This window comes from Falco punctatus (assembly GCF_963210335.1).
Source record: "Falco punctatus genome assembly, chromosome: 9".
Taxonomy (NCBI): domain Eukaryota; kingdom Metazoa; phylum Chordata; class Aves; order Falconiformes; family Falconidae; genus Falco; species Falco punctatus.
In genome coordinates, this window is record NC_137589.1 from 53,531,523 (window position 1) to 53,547,719 (window position 16,197).

Sequence of the window (16,197 nt, forward strand, 5' to 3'; positions counted from 1 at the left end):
TTTGCACCCAGTGCAATCTCCCGAGATAAGGACGTCCTGTTTTGCACTGGCTGCAAGTCTATCGGCATGCTGGTACCAGAGGAGCTGCACTCCTATAAATTAGGGCAAGCTCCCTCATCTTAGTAAATGAGCCAAGGCAACTCTACAGTCCTGTGTGTTAGACCTCAGCAGAATTTATTGTTCCGTAGCTATTGAGCCCCAGATCCCAAAACAATTACGACGACTCATTGTTTGCCTTGGGAAGTGATATATAAGCTTCAGACAGTAAAACATTTCTAAATGTTATTTTCTTGACTGAAAGCGTCAATAGGGACTGCAAGACCCCACTGTCAGCATGCCCATCAAGTTACTGCTCCTGTACAGTGATGGGACTGAGCTAACCTGCAAGTTACAAGCACCTTGGAAGGATGCCAAAACAATACAGTCTCCCAGAAGCAAATCTCACCATGAGATGTTACAACTGGGCAATCTGTGACCCTCAGCATCACGACACACAGGGTCTGTGCATCATCTCTGAAGGCTGCTCACGGTGTAAATGCAATACCAACCATTCAATGGCTACTACTGTTACCAGAACAGCAATAGCGCTTGAATTAAAGCCTTACAAAACTTCAGCTCGACCTTTAGTGAGATGCTGTTGTAGTGTCACATGTGTTAGAAGGCATTTTTTGAGAAGCTTGAAGGACTTTTTGCATTTCAGGAGTTTGGACAGTTTGTTCTAACAGCCTCCACAGCTTTATGCGAAAAGGATGCTTGAAGTCACTGGACTGTGTGATGTGTTCTGGCAAGAGACAACAACTGACCCTACCAGAATAAATAGGACTGAAAAGAGCACAAATAATTTGCAGGTAGATGGGCTGCTTTTTTGTAGTGTACTGTGATTCATTTTTGCAGACACTTCTCTCAGCACTCAGGGCACTTCAGGGGGAGGAGCTGTCACTTTTTAAAGTTACAGGTTTTCTGGAGACACTTGCAGCATCTGCCTGGTAAAGTTATAAAAGGCTGAAAACTGTTTCCCAGCACAAAAAGGGACAGAGAGGTCTCTCAGACATGCAGCATTCACTCCTGAAATGTTACTTCAGTCTGTCTCACTACACTGGTAGCCAAACCCTTTTATATCACTGAAAAGTCATTTTCCTCAGTCAGAATAAGAGGGAACAAAGTTTTGCTCATGGGGAAGCCTGTGGCAGCCTCCAGTACGTGGGAAGTAAGACCTGAGTCCTGGCAGGAGCCTGAGAAGACCAGTTATAGTGACTATCATGTCCTTTGACATTGGTCTTTCACGCCATACCAAGAAAGAACACTGAGCTAATCGTATCTAGGAAAACAATGGGTTAATCGAGTTCTGCTAAGGACCTAACGGAGATGGTACATTACATTTATTGCCTTGGACTGCAAAAGGTTTTGCGGGGGATTTTTTTTTTTTTTTAAAAAAAAGTTCTTTGTTTTATGGTGGTGTTTTGGGTTTCTAATTTCCTTGGTGCTCTTTATGCCAGACCAAGAACAGAACACCCCAAGACAGCGAGTCCCAGAACAAGGTACAGACAACAGCAAGCCTCTTTGCTGAGGTTGTTCACCAAGATGCATGTTTCTAGGGCTGTCAGGGATGTCTGCAGTAGGTGGAGTATTGGAGGAAACTGCTGATTGCTCCAACACCTCTGCAGCACGTCATCAGCGAGGAGGGCTGACAGATGACATCCTCAAAGATGATGTCAATCACTGCATTGGTTTGATGTGATGTGGCACCTCTCAGCTCTAACTGCAGTTACACGCAGCAGTAACAGACACCGTCTGCTGCACGACGGGGGTTAGCTGTGGACCGCCCTGCCCTGGAACAGGGCTTGCTATTCCTGCTGAGAGGACTTCAGCATACGCTACCCAAGCCCAGTTCTCTGCTGCAACCAGCAGCCAGAGAATCCACAGGAGCTGCTGCTGCTTCCACTCCTCTCAGACTTTTCACTTCAAGAAACATGCACAGAGAAAGGGAGAAGGGGCCCAAAATCCCTACACGTGCCCCGTTCTGCCCTCTCTACCTGTTTGTCAGTAAGGGCTGGAGACTCCCAGGAAAGACTCAGGAGAATTTCCTCAGTCTCCCTCTCTACACCCCCAGTCTCAGCATTAACAGGGCAAGGGAGAGTCACTGGGCCAGCGCAGCACACATGAGCCTGCCCCAGTACCCTGCTACATCACTGAACAAGTACAATGCTGCAAACTGCAGGGAGGGACAGGAAAGGGACACAGGCAGGAGCTCGGGGCAGAGTGCTGGGGGGACGGATCACTAAACACCTCCTCTCACAGGGGCAGGAGGCAGAGGAGAGAAGGCAGTTTGAATGGAGGCAAAAGAGTAACCTAGAAGGTAAAGGGTCAAGTGGAGAACAAGCAAAGGGAGTTGGCTTCTGACTGTGACAACGGGACACAAGGATAACGGGGAACATTCAAGGTCAGAGTCACCCTGCACTCAGATATGGAAGTCCTGGTATTAATGACCCAAACTCCTCCTGCCTTCCACGAGCACCAAGGAGGGTGGGAGCACTTCTCCAGCCGGACATTAGAATGTAAAAGAGGAGTCTGAACTAACAGCTCCCCACGTCTCCCTCTTGATCCTGACAGCTGACAAACCAAATAAAAATGGAGTTCGTTCAGCCGATCTCCCAGTCGGTGTGGATATAAGCCAAACGAAAGACACAGACAGTCCAGGCCTTGTTTCCAGAGCTCATTCCCCCATCCCACCTCCTCTACCTAGAAGCAGAGAAAGGGTCCTTTAGTGACGCTAAGTCAGGTACGGAGGCTTCCCCAGCTCCTGCAGCTCAAGCAGCTGCTCTGTCTCTGATCAGCCAGTTTTCCTGTTCAAGACTCCTCCCTTTACGAGATCCTGGCAGAGGTGGTTCGTTGGACAAGGGACTCTGTTACTGATACAAGAACTAGGCAGCAGAGGTGAGCTGCAGAGCAAAGTAATGGAGGATGGGGACACACTGACTCATGCATTGCAGGGAGAGCGCAGAACGTACCGTGGCTGCCAGTCCTCAGGGGTCACTGATAGTGATTCTGAAAGACAACATGAAATCAACATGGCAGTTCAGACAGTTCAAGGCAGAGGCCACACAGACTGTCAAGAAGGTGGAACAGAGACACATGCACTTGCAGAGCCACACATTCGCACATCCCCCTCCAGAACACGGCACGAGCGTGCACTGCTGGTTGGGACTGCACCGTGCCACGCAGGACCGCACACACACGATCAGCCTCGTCTTTGCACGTGCCCAGGACCTGCTGCACACAGGGGCGTGCTGAAAGCTATCTGTCTGTGCACACACCTACTGGCTGGTGCTCACTCACCCACCCAGTCCACTCGCACATCCAGGCTGATGTTCATACCTGCCAAACCAGCAGTATACCCCCACCAGCTGGCTACTGGTGGCTTGACTTGCCTCTCACTAAGCATTCCTATCTTCTGACCATATTAGATGCTAGAGTTGAAATAAACGCTCAGGAAAGAGGGAGGTAACATGCAGTCCTGAGCACTACCCAAAATGGGAAGAAGCAGGTGAAGGCTTGTATCTTGAAGGTCACAAATCATGTGATCGGCTACTCCAAACTCCTCAATAATTCAAGTTACAAAGCCGTGCGATGTTATGCGTACAGTGATACTGATCGTTTGCATCTTTTTCCTTAGATGTGCCAAACAACCGAGAACCCACTAACACCTTCAACCCATTTTTCCAGTGGTTAAGTCATTCTCACTTAAACTTTCTTACTTTTCCTTTAAGCTTGCCTAAGCTCTTTCACCTACGGTTTCTATCAAACTCTTTTTAACTGAAGAGCCCAAATACCTAGAGGAGCATCTTCACAGCTTTCTTAGAGCTAATCCTTCTGCATAGCTCCAATAGGCACACAGTCCAAGTGCAGTCCTTCACTGCACACAGACAGGACCTTATATTGTTTCTGTCTTTCAGCTCCCAAAGATCTGTATTTGGCAGTACAGACTTCCAGAGTAGCCTGAATAAATGCTAAGTACAGAGGCAGGATGGCAAGCCTTGTTTTAAGTGTCCTTAATTATATGCAGGAATACTTCCCTGTGCAAGAAAATGGACTGTGTGGTCTTTATGCATGAAAACGTGTGTCTATATAATTATGTTTATGAGAAAGAAATAGAGTGACATTCGTTTAAGTTCATCATTCCTAAAATCAGATGCTCACACAACTGGAGGCACACAACCTGCCAAACTTCTACACGGGAATCAGTGTGCATACACATGCAAAGTACATCCAGCCACCACCATGCACTTCCAGTTCACTACATAACACCAACTCCTACAGCAAAGCCCACTCATGCCATATACAAGAGCTTTGCTCCTCACACACACACACACTAGTGTAGCCTGGTAAGCAAGGGAAAAGAATTTAAAAAGTATTAAAAAAAGCAACAATGGAGATGGCGTTCATTCACCCATGGCAGAAGGGCCCAAGTCCAAGTGCTAGCAGGGAACATTCTTGTTCTATATACAGGAGAGGAAGAGAAAGAGTCCCTTATTGGAAATTCTCCGTTCATCAGTGAACTCAAATGACAAGCTGATGTCAGGATCCAGAGGAGTCTATGAACAACTGGAAGAATCAGAGAGGGGGGATCAGAGAATGAGCATCACTTCACACCTTCTGGAACTACATTCTCAATTCCAGGTCTGGGCAGTCAGTAGCATGCAATCCAACCTACCACCTCTCCTTCTAAAACAAGGGATTGGTCTGTTAAGTATGAAACAATCTCTTCCTCTGCTCCAGTGCTGTTCCCTACCTTACCCTAAACCCTTCTACCTCATGCAAAAGGCAGGAAAGCCACCAAGACAGGCTATGACGGATTTCTTCAGAAGAGGCCAATTCATTTCAGCCCTTTGGGGGAATCCTACCATGATGATCAGGTATATTGAATATTTTCATGAGTGAAGAAATGAAACTGAGTGAAAGAAGAAAGATGGAAACAGAAAGCAGCAAAAGTATACTAAAAACAAAACTACAAAGTAACATCATACAGAAAAGCAGGGTCACAAGAAGCAAGGGCTGAAATACACAGGAGAAGCATGCTGACATCCGTAGGTGCCACCAGCAGGACCACAGCCCCTGGGGCAACACCGACACATGTGTGGACAAGCTACTGTGGGAGCTGCATCAAGGTGCATGGGGAGGACAGGGGCAGAGGCACCAAGAAAGTCAAACCATTTGCACACACCGGAGTCAGAAACTGGTCTAGAATCTCCTCAGACTCACCCACCTCTGGGCTAGATACAGCCTGGCGGAGAACACCTCCCCCCCAAACAGGCAGCGCCAAGTATGAGCTGGGGCACTACCACAGCAGGGAGCTGAGCCGCTTCTGCCACGTACCGTCATCACCCACTGACAGGCTGGGCCTTTCCTCGGAAAATGGCAACGCTTTCAGACAGGTCCCACCAGCACCCACTGGAAAGGAGGTATTTTCCGCAAGGGAAGTGTGTTCCCTCTGGCTTGTCACTGGGGAGTTTCTGGTTATGTTCATTCTTCACTGCGCTAATTACCTTCTCTTTCTCACAGGAGGCCGAGTACTCATCATAAAAGCATTCCCGGTTCCAGACCGCTTCCTAAGTTCCTTCAGGAACACGTGCCTAGCTGCACAGGGGGTAATCCCTTACTACTCTGCTGAGGTGTGTTCGAAGCAACTGCACAGGAAAGGAATTAAGTTTCCTAAATGGAAAGCAAAGCTGTGTGATTTGGACCCTCTAGACTGGAAAATGTTCAAGTTGATTACAGAAGCAACAGAGATGCCCCCCCCCCCAAAAAAAAATAACTATCCTTTTCCCTGCAGTGACGCTGCAATATTTTCTAGCAAAAAAGCAACTGAACAGCTTAGATGAAGGTGTCTCTAACTCACCTTGAAGAACTCCGGGCCAGAAGAAAAGGGGCAACTTCAGACTTTGGGGAGCCCTACACAGAGGGGAACTGTCACTCCAGCCCTGTGATTCTTCTAGTGACCACCTCCTACTTGTGAGCAGGGGCGTTGGTGTGACTGCTTTAATAAAGCCCTTGGGTACGAGGTCCTCTTCCCCCATCCTTTACACAGAGGTCTGTGCAGCGAAGAGGCTGCCCCTCTCTTCCCAAGAGCTGCCTTGACGCTGCCTCATCCATGCAATGAAATCTCAATGGACAACGATGCTCCTGCCTATGGACTCCACTCAAGTCTCTGAAGACTGTACCCATACCACGCGCTCCATTCTCCTTCCATGGCCCAGGCAGGCTAAGTGCTGTCAGGGCTGCTACTCAAAACCTGGACATATCCCACCTGCGTGGAGTAACATTTCGGGACTTACCTGGGAACCCCAGGAGGAGCACGATTAGGCCGAGAAGGAACCTGAGGCGGGGGCCCAAAGGGATCAGGAGAGGCACCTGGCCTGGAGGGCACGGGGGGGGCACCACCCAGCGTGGACCCACCAGCAGGAGGTGGCCCAGGAGCTGGACCTCGAGACCCAGGTCTGGCGGGTGGAACAGCTGGAGCTCTCCTCTGTGGCGTGGGGCTGGACGTAGGAGACCTGACAAACAAATGAAGAAAATTCAACTGCAGCAATTGGCCTGAGATCCCTTTGTCATCATCAGGTCCCCAAAGGCTGCCTTCAGCGCTCCTTTGGTTTCATGTCATTTTACAACACCACCCTTTGGCTTTCAAGGGCCACGCCAGGCTTCAGGTTGCCTTCAGGGGTACTTCAGGCACCACCTAACCTAAGGGGTTAGAAGCCTTCGCATCCACCGTAAAGACGTAGCAGCCCTACGCCACTTTCAAAGCCCAGGAGCCTCCCAATGCAAGTACCCAGAACTCTCCGTCCACAGGGAGAGGAGGGAAGAGGAGGACTCCCTGTCTCAGTCGGAGGCCCCAGCTAGCCACTGAAGAGGCATCAGGCAGGTCTGTGGGGCTCTCCCCCTGAGCCTCTGGTACCTGCGTCCAGATGGTACGCTCTGCACCTGCAGCCAAGAGTCGTCCACCGGTGGGGGCATGGGGGTGCTGATGGTGCTGGTGTTGATGTCCCCGATGATGTTGAGGGCCTCCTTCAGGGCATGGTACATGCGCAGCATTTCATCGCGTCGCTGAGCCTGCTCTGCTGATTCCTCCATCAGCGTGTTTTGGTCACCACAGGAGTACAGGTTTGCCAGCAACTCCGAATGGATGAAGTCCTTGGTCTGTAAAGGAGCACAAAGAAGGAATCACTTTCCACTGTCTTCCTTGAAGCACTCCATTCTGTTCCCACCTCTCCCTCCTTCCAAGCCACCTTCAGGTTTTCTTCATTCTTTCCCTTCCTATTTTTCCCCTTCTGTGTCTCCCCCACTCCACTGACTAGAGAGATAAGTACATTGTTTATCATGAGGTGCATGATTGTCTTCGGCATGAGGTCTCTGATGGTTTTGTTGACAATTGCCATATAGGAATCCACCAGGTTCCTGATCGTTTCCACTTGTCTCTCCAGCTGAGGGTCCATGGAGTGCATGAAACTGTCCGATCCATTCTCCTCTGCTTCACTGGCCTGCAGAGAAAAGGAGAAACAGATTGGTTCTTTAAAAGTAACATAAAATTAGCTTTTCATGAGAGGGCTAAAAGAAGAAAAGGGAACACGCAGGAAGCACATGCAATGAATACCAACTTCCTTAAGCTTACATTTTGAGCTGTGATTGTCAATGCGTAGCTCAGCTTGTACAGACATCTCCAGCTCGGAGCTGAGGAGCTTTAACAACAAAGCTGCTCTCTCGGTAGGAAGTTATTGTACAGAGGTGAAAGGCAACAGGACTCTTGACCAACGTTCACAGGTTATATGCTCTAGTGAATACTCAAAGCTGTATTTTTACTTTTAATGTTGATAGCTTCCTGAAAAGTTTTTCATGCGAGCTGGGTTTTCCATGCCCAGATTCAGTTTGGACATGAGACTCATTAACCATAAATTAAGCCTTACAGACTCTCTGACACACTGCATCTTCATCCTCGTTATACAAACGAGGAAACAGATACAGAGTGGTTAAGTATGCACGCACCTCTGTCAGACTGAAGGTAGATTGAATAATCTAGAAAACCTTCCTGATCACTTCAGCTGCAAATCCTGCACCGTAAAGTCATTAATAATCTTTTCTTTCACACCAAGCAGACAAATCTCTTCCTGTCTGCCTGAAATGCTTTGTCTGCCTTTCTGTAAGGGAAAACCTGGGCTGTGCTGTTTGGCAGAAAGCAACTGACAAGGCTCATCCATTTGGGATCAATTTCAAAGCAGCAAAGCATGCAACACTGCTGTCTTTCTCAATACTTCTTAAAAAAACCCACAAACAACAAAAACAACTCCAACACAACTTGATTTTATAGAGAAAGAAAAAAATATCTTTATTTTAAACCATCCCAGTCTGAAGGACTTGCAACAGTGTAGGAAATTGCTTATCTTGTTTTGGGAACAAGAACATGTGAGAAAGGGCAAATTCTTTTGTTAATTTGAGCTTTTGCCAGAAAGATCTTACATAATGAAGAATGTAATGCTTCAGTGAGAAACAAAGTAAAGGAAGTGGACATCAAACAGGACAGCTTAAAAAAGTGAGGGTCAAAAATCCCAAAAACAATTTTGCACCAAGAATCAGAAGTCATACAAAAAGGGAGAAATAAAAAGAAAAAAGGAAAACTCAAACCAAGAACAGAAACAAACAGTAGCAATCCAACAGAAGGTACAAAGAGGGAGAAGCAGCAAATGCCTCTGTGACAAAAGGAAAAAACAAGAGAGAACTATCTGGTGAGAGCCCCAGGGGGCAACACAGGCAGAGAGGGTCAGACTTACTTTGTCCTTGTCCTGGCAGGCCAGTTTGAGCATACATGGAAAAAATTAAAACAAAAAGGGATTAAAAAAATAAAAGAATATTTTTAGTTTGTCTCAGAATTGGGAGAAGATCCCATAATAGCACTGAACAAGCAAAAAGACCGATCCCACTAAAAATATATAAATACCTACGTTGCACTGGAAAGGAACAAGCAAATTGTTTAGCTAAGCTGAAAATCAAAATAGGATGCTCTGCAAAGGAAATTGTACTGTTAGCATTAAAGGGAAATGTACTTACCTATGACAGCTGCTTGTTATTCATTACACAGGGTTTTGAGACAGCCAGCCTAGAGGTCAGTGTTTCTATGTCAAACCACTCCATTTGCACACCATCAGGTGGCATGTGTCCTTAACAAGTACACGTTTAAGAGGCCCAGTCTGGTTCAAAGCCAGTTTGATGTCACAAGGTCCAGCCCCTAATCCTCTTTTTTTTTTAATATCACATCAGTTTGTCAGGAAATGCTTTAAGGCAAACCCCACAATCTTCACGTGTAACAGGAAAGATGAATGGGAGAAGTCTATCAGAAGCAACAAATACAAACAGATAAGCTATAATAATTTCTCTGATGGGAAAACTATTTATAGCAGCTTCCTCTTCAGAGGGGAACAGGAAGGCTTTGTACAGGAACGTGTACCAAATTCTCTAAAACATACTTTTAAAGCAGAGCATAATGCTGACAGCAAGTGTTGTGGGACAAGGCTAAGGAAAGCGATAAGAGGTCTTGCTAAACCAGCATATTAAGGCGTCCACCAAGTAAAAGAAAAATTCAAATAACATCCCTTCCTAATTTGGGTGAGGGAATGGGAGAACAACTACTAAGCCAGGAAACTCCGAACAAGGCCGTACAGTAAGCATTACTGAAAAGGAACAGTGTCTTTGCTCAGCAGACCCATGCTATTTAGTAGTCAGGTAGCTAAACATTCCCCTTATACTGGGAATTTAATGCCCACAAAAGAAGAGAGCTAGAAGGGTTTATCAAGGCTGTCTGCCTACTTTATTTATCTCTGTTTTGAAACTGCCAGTTAACTTCACCCCAAGCTTCCTTAAAGGAAAAACCAGGACATTATCAAGGATTTTAATTTTTGTTGCAAAATGTCCTCAGCTCAGGAAAGAGACAAAACCTCCACAGACTTATTTTTAACACAAGAGGATGCAGCTATCCTTCTTAAGATACATGCATGCTGTGTTCCTTCTGATCCCATTATTTGTCTATAACTTACCCCAACACGCTCTGGGTAGACTCCTGCACGAAGGAAGGAAGCCTTCCAGCTATCTACCTCCTCCTGGGTCTCACAGGCCAGCTCCAGCTGCCGGTAGTCCTTGTAGACATTCCTGAGAGAAAGACAAACATTTTGTTCTTCTGTATTGCAAATCAGGGATTTGCCCATATTTGACAAAGATGTCAGTGACCAGGAATCTTCCTGTCGTTTTCAGGCAGACACTTAGTCCTTTGCTAGTATCCTCATGACGACCTCGCAGAAGGAAAAGGAAATGATTTCTTTTTCATGAGCAAGTTTGATTGCCCCCAAATCAGTTGTGTGTTTTCAACAGCGCCTGAAAGGTTCCCTTTTCAATTCTGCTTGCTGCTGGACTTCTCCAGCCAGGCTGGGTCCCCCGTTTCCTACGGCTTTCCCTACTCACTCGCTAAGAACATTGATTATAATTGTATACCCAGCCACAGCCAGACCCAGGTAACCACAGGCAGCTGAAGGCTAAGGTCATGCTGCAGGCCATGCACTGGTGAAGCAAGAAGATGGTGCACATCTGTAATACCAGAAGGAATCAAGTCAGACTTCTTTTACAAAGTCTCTTGTCTCCTCCAAGAATTGCTATCCGTCAAGGATGCGTACATCTTCCTGGGACAGCTATCCCAACATGCTCACCTTTATTCCCTGCTATCTAGTATTACGTGAATTCTGCCCCCAGCTTCAAGAGCTTGGCACGTTTAGATGTGAGCATACCTCTGTTCAGTGTTGAAGAGAGCAAAGATGTGCTTGCTGGACATGAACCCCTTCTCAACATCTCGCAGTTTCAGGTTATCCACTGGTAACATATACTTCTTCTCCTTCTCCTGAAAAGGGGGTCGGCAAGAAGTCACTCACTGCTCCAACAAACGTGGCCCAACAACCCTGCCCCACCAACTCCTCCAGGAGCAGGCAGCCGCGTGGCACTGCCGCAGCTCCCCAGCTTGTGATCAACATCAGGGTCATCACCACTCTTCCCAGCAAGTGGTCAATCAGCACCAAGACCCTCACCAACCACTTGACGTCCAGAGCAGGTCTGCTTGAGTGTGTTTCAACACACTCTTCATCACTCTGCTCCTCATACCTCTGCCCTCAGGACAGCATTAATGAGGGGAAACACTGCTGCTGGTCAGGGAAGGGGCGAACAGCCCTCACAGCCCCGCTTCGTTTCACTTTTAACCACTGCAAGCCTATATCCAGGTTCAAGAAAAGCCAGGCACGTGATAGAGAAGCTGGTTTGACACAGAAATTATGGACTATATCAACTTAAATTCACCTTTTCAGAAAAGCTGTCTTTCTCACTTTATCTTATTACTGCCCTACAGTCTATTGGTTACTGCGAACCCTTTTAAAGTATTAATTCATGTTACCAATAATAAATATGCATCAAAGGATCAAAGAGCAGGTCTGGCTACAATAGTACAGGTTACTGTAAGGTTACCTGAACACCCCCCGTGTTGAAAAAAATCAAGTAACTATGCCCGTTAATGACAAACCTCATGCTCCAAATTATCAGAAGCTCGAGCAATATGGGCACCACTTGCTTAGTGAACGTTAATACTGCTTGGTGAATGTTAAAACCCAGAATCTGAAATCTCAGTGACCAGACTCAGAGAGCTTTAAGGGACCTATTTTTCAGAGTAACTGCACCTACAACCCTCCAGTCTGGCTCCTAAGAGATATCTCCAGCTAAACACAGAACAAGGCATCCAAAAAAACCTCAACATTTTTGACCCTAGGTACCATCTTTTAACAAACCCGATCTTAGTTTCTGAATGTAAACATAAAAATTATTCTCCCTGCTTAGTCGCAAATCTGGACCTACAGCAAATTAACAGAAGTGACTTTGGGTTAAGGCTTCCATGTGGAACATCCTGCTCCAGCTGGGTATCATACCCCAACACAACAAGAGAGGGAGCCATCACACTGGTCTCCAAAAGGCAAAACGCAGCTACCCAAGACTGACGTAGAAACGGAGCACGCTTTTGTGCACAAGCATGCCCGTGTGACTGTCCCCTTGTGAGGATCTCGTGTGTTTGTAGACCCTTCTTGGCTGGAAACAACAAAACGTGATTGCTCTCAGGGGAAAGAAGAATGGAAAACAAAGATGGTCAGTGAGCAGAGACCCTGAAGAGCTAGCTAGAAAACAGAAGCAGGGCAGAGCAGCAGAGAAGGATGACAAAGCTGCTGACCTACAAACTCTCAGGGGATGGCAAGTCCAGCCCAACACCCTCTTAAGTTTTAGTTAAATTGATCTGAGTTTTCTAAGGATATCAGACACCACACAGCTCAGACCGAGCCTAAAGATCGAACTATACCATTCCATTACAAAATTTATACAACAAGAATGCCAGCATCCAGAAAATAGAGGAGATCACTTGGGTAGCTACCAGACTCTCCATTCTCTCTCAAAAGATGCCAGGCTATGAAAGCAGGAAAGTTCTTCCAAGCAAATTTCCCTGGATTTTTTAATGTTGTTGATCAGGCTACATTAGAAGTGGGCAAGCATTTTTGTGACAGGACATCTGTCAGCCAGGTACTGGTCTCAGAGCCTGACAGACCACTTCAGGTTCTGTAAGCCACAAACAGCTTCCAGCTTTCTATTACTTTGGGTTATTATGCTGGTTTAGGTTGAACCAGCAACCTAGAAGTGAAGTACACCAACTGCTAAGTCCCTAGGCAAGACAGACCATCCCCACTGCAGCCTCACTTAACTGCAACTCCCTGCATCCACCCCACAGTCTCTGGGCTAGTAAAAAAAAAAAATAGCTGATGTTGAAGGTGTCTGAGAAAAATCACTCTGCACATCATTGCATAGAAACCTAGCAATGGAGTCATTCTTCAGGGGGGAAAAAAGAAGTCAAAAGGTAAGGGAATCCCACGTCCCAGATACGGAAATACACGCTCTTTGCCAGAGTTTCAACCTTCACCTCTTCCAAGCTCTTGCATAAATGCTGCTGCATGATCAAGACAACACGATCTCCGCATGCTGATCTTTCCATACACCAGACAAGTCACGTATCTGTACACCAGATAAAATACCAGTCCTCTAAGGTAGCAAGAGCAAACTGAGGACACTGGCACAAGGCAAGAAGCCCCCATGCCATGTATGCTGTGGGGCAATGCACGCTGCTGCTCATCAGCTCCCCGCAGCTCCCCCCTCCCCCAGTCCCCCACTTCAGTCTCTCCAGCTTCTCAATTTTCAGCCCAGCCTGTTTTATATCAACACTCTGACTTCATTTCCTGAATGTAGAGACAGGAAAGTGTGGAACGAGCTGCCAAGGGCTGAGCCTCTCAAAACTTTGGCTGAGCCCTCTGCCCATATGTTAGCAATCTGGCAGTATGTGCTATGGCTGAACAGCATCCTGGCCAAGAGGGGAAAGGGGCTTCTCTCTCTCTCGCTTTCCAAACTTGGAGTGGAGGAGGAAAGAGAAGGAAGAGCCAGCACACATCAAAATGGGAAAGTAGTTTGTGAAATACTGTATTCAAAGCCCTAAGTCTGATCCCAAGAGGCTTGTGTTGCTCGCAAGATATCTCCCCCTGCCTATGAGAAGAAATAAAAAAAATAACCAGGCAAAGCTCTCAGCAGCAGAGTGTATGTTATATAAAACGCGCACGTTGGCTGCGAGTTAATCTGTAGAGCCACGCGGCCAAGGAGAGGTGGTGAAGTGGCAGAAGCACTCAGACTGGCCGTACAAAACAGAACATGGATGCTCAGTGTTGGCTAGGGAACGCTGTAGGTGCGGGGCTAGCTACCCCTAGTCAGGGCTGTTGCTCCCAACCGGAGTCACACTACTTGCATGGAGAACTGCAGAGAGAGATGGCTGCAAGCTGCTTGCAGAGGCAGGATAAGTGCCAGAGGATTAGTCCCCCACCCCCAGCACAGTGCAGATACAGCCATATGGCTCTGTACTTTGCATCTACCAAAGAAAGAAAATACACATTGCCAGGAAAAGGACCAGGATCCATCAGCCATTCCAATTGTGGTGTGTGGAGTACAACAGCTGGAGGAAAAAAAAGGGATACCACGACTGTAGCCTCATGTTGCAACATCCTTAATGTGGCTACCCGACTCCTTATAACTACTAGATTCTAGAGATTGGTTTTAACCAGAGACAACAATGGTTCGCACTATCACCTGAATAATTTGTTGCTATCCTGTAGGTAATAACCTACAAGAATAACCTACAAGCAAGACAGCCTGGCTCAAAGCATTTCCTCCATTCAACCGGACTGCCTCAACAGCAAGCTGAATTTTCCTACTCTCAGATACATGTGAAATGAAGCTGACAGATGCATGTGTGGGCTCCCCTAAGGTTGGAAATTGGCACTCACAGTACAAGAAAGTAATTGGCAGAGTTATTAGAACTCAGTTTGCATTTGGAGCACAAATAAACTAATTAAAGGTTTCTCTGTAGCTGTTATGACAAACCCCTCCTTTTGCACAGAGACAAGGGTCTGTGGGTATGGGGGGAAGAGCATCGCCATTGTTTTAACTGGTGGCCGTGTGAAATTAGGAGAAATTCATCTTGCTTAAACCTCTTACATCTCCTTTCCTTCTTGTGAGAGGTAAAGCACTATGGGTAAACAAACCTGCCCCTGAGATGACTGAGGTTTTAGTCAAATCATTTGTATAAAACGCATATGCAGCATTTTGGGAGCTCCTGTAATAAAACTCTATTGAAATGGAAACACATTAACATCATAATTGATAATTAACAGACTGTAGGAATACATGCACATTACAAGATTATTAAGAAGCCTCTGAAAAACAATCTGGAGTATTTGAAAGCAAGTTAGCAGGGCATTTTAAGTGAACAGGCTCCCCCCAACCTCCAACCAAGACGTTACCAACCACTTTCTGCTTCTTGCCTTTGCAAAGAAAATGCACATTTGGAAGAGCTGAATTTCTGGCCTATGATTCTTCCAGCAAGCCCTAGTCATCCCACAACCTACATACATCTCAAGCCCACCTGCATCACTTAACTTTTACCCTCAAAAAAGTGTAGTTTACCAGACACTGATCACTGCTCCAAGCTGCAAAGCAGCTGTAATGGCTTGTTTACATCAGAAGGCTGCGTTGGTTTAACTTAGACACACACCCTAAGATTTTAAGCTGATTTAGTTCAAAAGCTCTGTAGACGCTAGGCCTGGACTCACGTGATTGATCACAACCATTACTGTCGGCTTAATCAGCACAGCCATGGCAATCAACTCACCTGCACAAAAATAAAGGTTTTTATTTACAGCAGCTGAAATAACATGCAGATTTAAACATACAGCTAAATGCAATCCTAGGAACCCATCAGAGGTATACAAGAAAGCACAGCTGGAAACTGAGTATCTTAAGAGAGGTTACAGTGGCCAAAACTCCACTGCCGTGACCTCTCTAAGGTCACAGTGATGTCCACCAGCCTCTGCAAAGGACAAGCAGGCATTTCTTCCTACTGCTGTCCCTGTGCCAGGGCAGGGACGGACAGTCCCCAGTATTGGACTTGCTTTGATGAGGTCAAGTGCAACACACATGCAAAGCATTGCACACCTCCGGGAGGAGGAGAGGGCTGGGTTACCCTTCCCCAGCGCACGGTTAGAGCTGAAGTGGGAGTTCTGGGTGTTCACATTTTTGGCCACAAATCTTAGCCATCCACCAGCACGCACACAAGAGAGGGGGATCCTGGAAGGCAGACACGCGCACACACAGAGCCCTCTTTATCCCTGCAGCACCAGGGAGAGAGCGAGCAAACCACACGGCTAGGGCTAACATCTGGAATCGTTACGTGGGAGCCAAGCGCCGCAGAGAGCGACAGCATTCCTCGAGTTTCCAAGCGGGGCAGGGAGCCCTCCTTTCCCCCCCCCGCACCCCCACCCGCGGCCGGCCCGCTTCCTGCCCCCCCCCAGCCGCCAGCAAGCTCCTCCTCCGGTCTGGTTAGCTCCACTGCCACGTCAATTGAGGCAGAAGGACAGAAGGGAAGCAAGAAGGGAGGGAGCAAAAGCCAGAAGAGGGAGGGAGACTCAGCAATGCCAGACATTGTAGGGGGGAGAAAAAGAGGGGATGTGGATTGCTCCTGCAGTAGCCAGAGGTGAGCTGCAAAGG

The 16,197-nt window shown here is 47.0% G+C and overlaps 1 protein-coding gene across 21 annotated transcripts in view; it reads right to left on the reverse strand.

The window, feature by feature from the left end:
• Positions 1-16,197, reverse strand: part of DNM1 (dynamin 1) — a 68,721-nt gene that overhangs the window by 3,177 nt on the left and 49,347 nt on the right. For 8 of the 21 annotated variants that reach the window (XM_080401080.1, XM_080401073.1, XM_080401078.1 and 5 more), the window contains 6 exons: positions 10,821-10,930; positions 10,080-10,191; positions 8,820-8,831; positions 7,365-7,535; positions 6,953-7,194; positions 6,333-6,551 (listed from right to left, as the gene is read on the reverse strand). In XM_080401080.1, the coding sequence (XP_080257206.1) occupies positions 6,333-6,551; positions 6,953-7,194; positions 7,365-7,535; positions 8,820-8,831; positions 10,080-10,191; positions 10,821-10,930 (866 nt within the window). Of the gene's footprint in view, positions 1-3,008; positions 3,046-6,332; positions 6,552-6,952; positions 7,195-7,364; positions 7,536-8,819; positions 8,832-10,079; positions 10,192-10,820; positions 10,931-16,197 lie in introns of all 21 variants that reach the window. The other 13 variants (XM_080401071.1, XM_080401069.1, XM_080401070.1 and 10 more) reach the window with 4 other exon arrangements.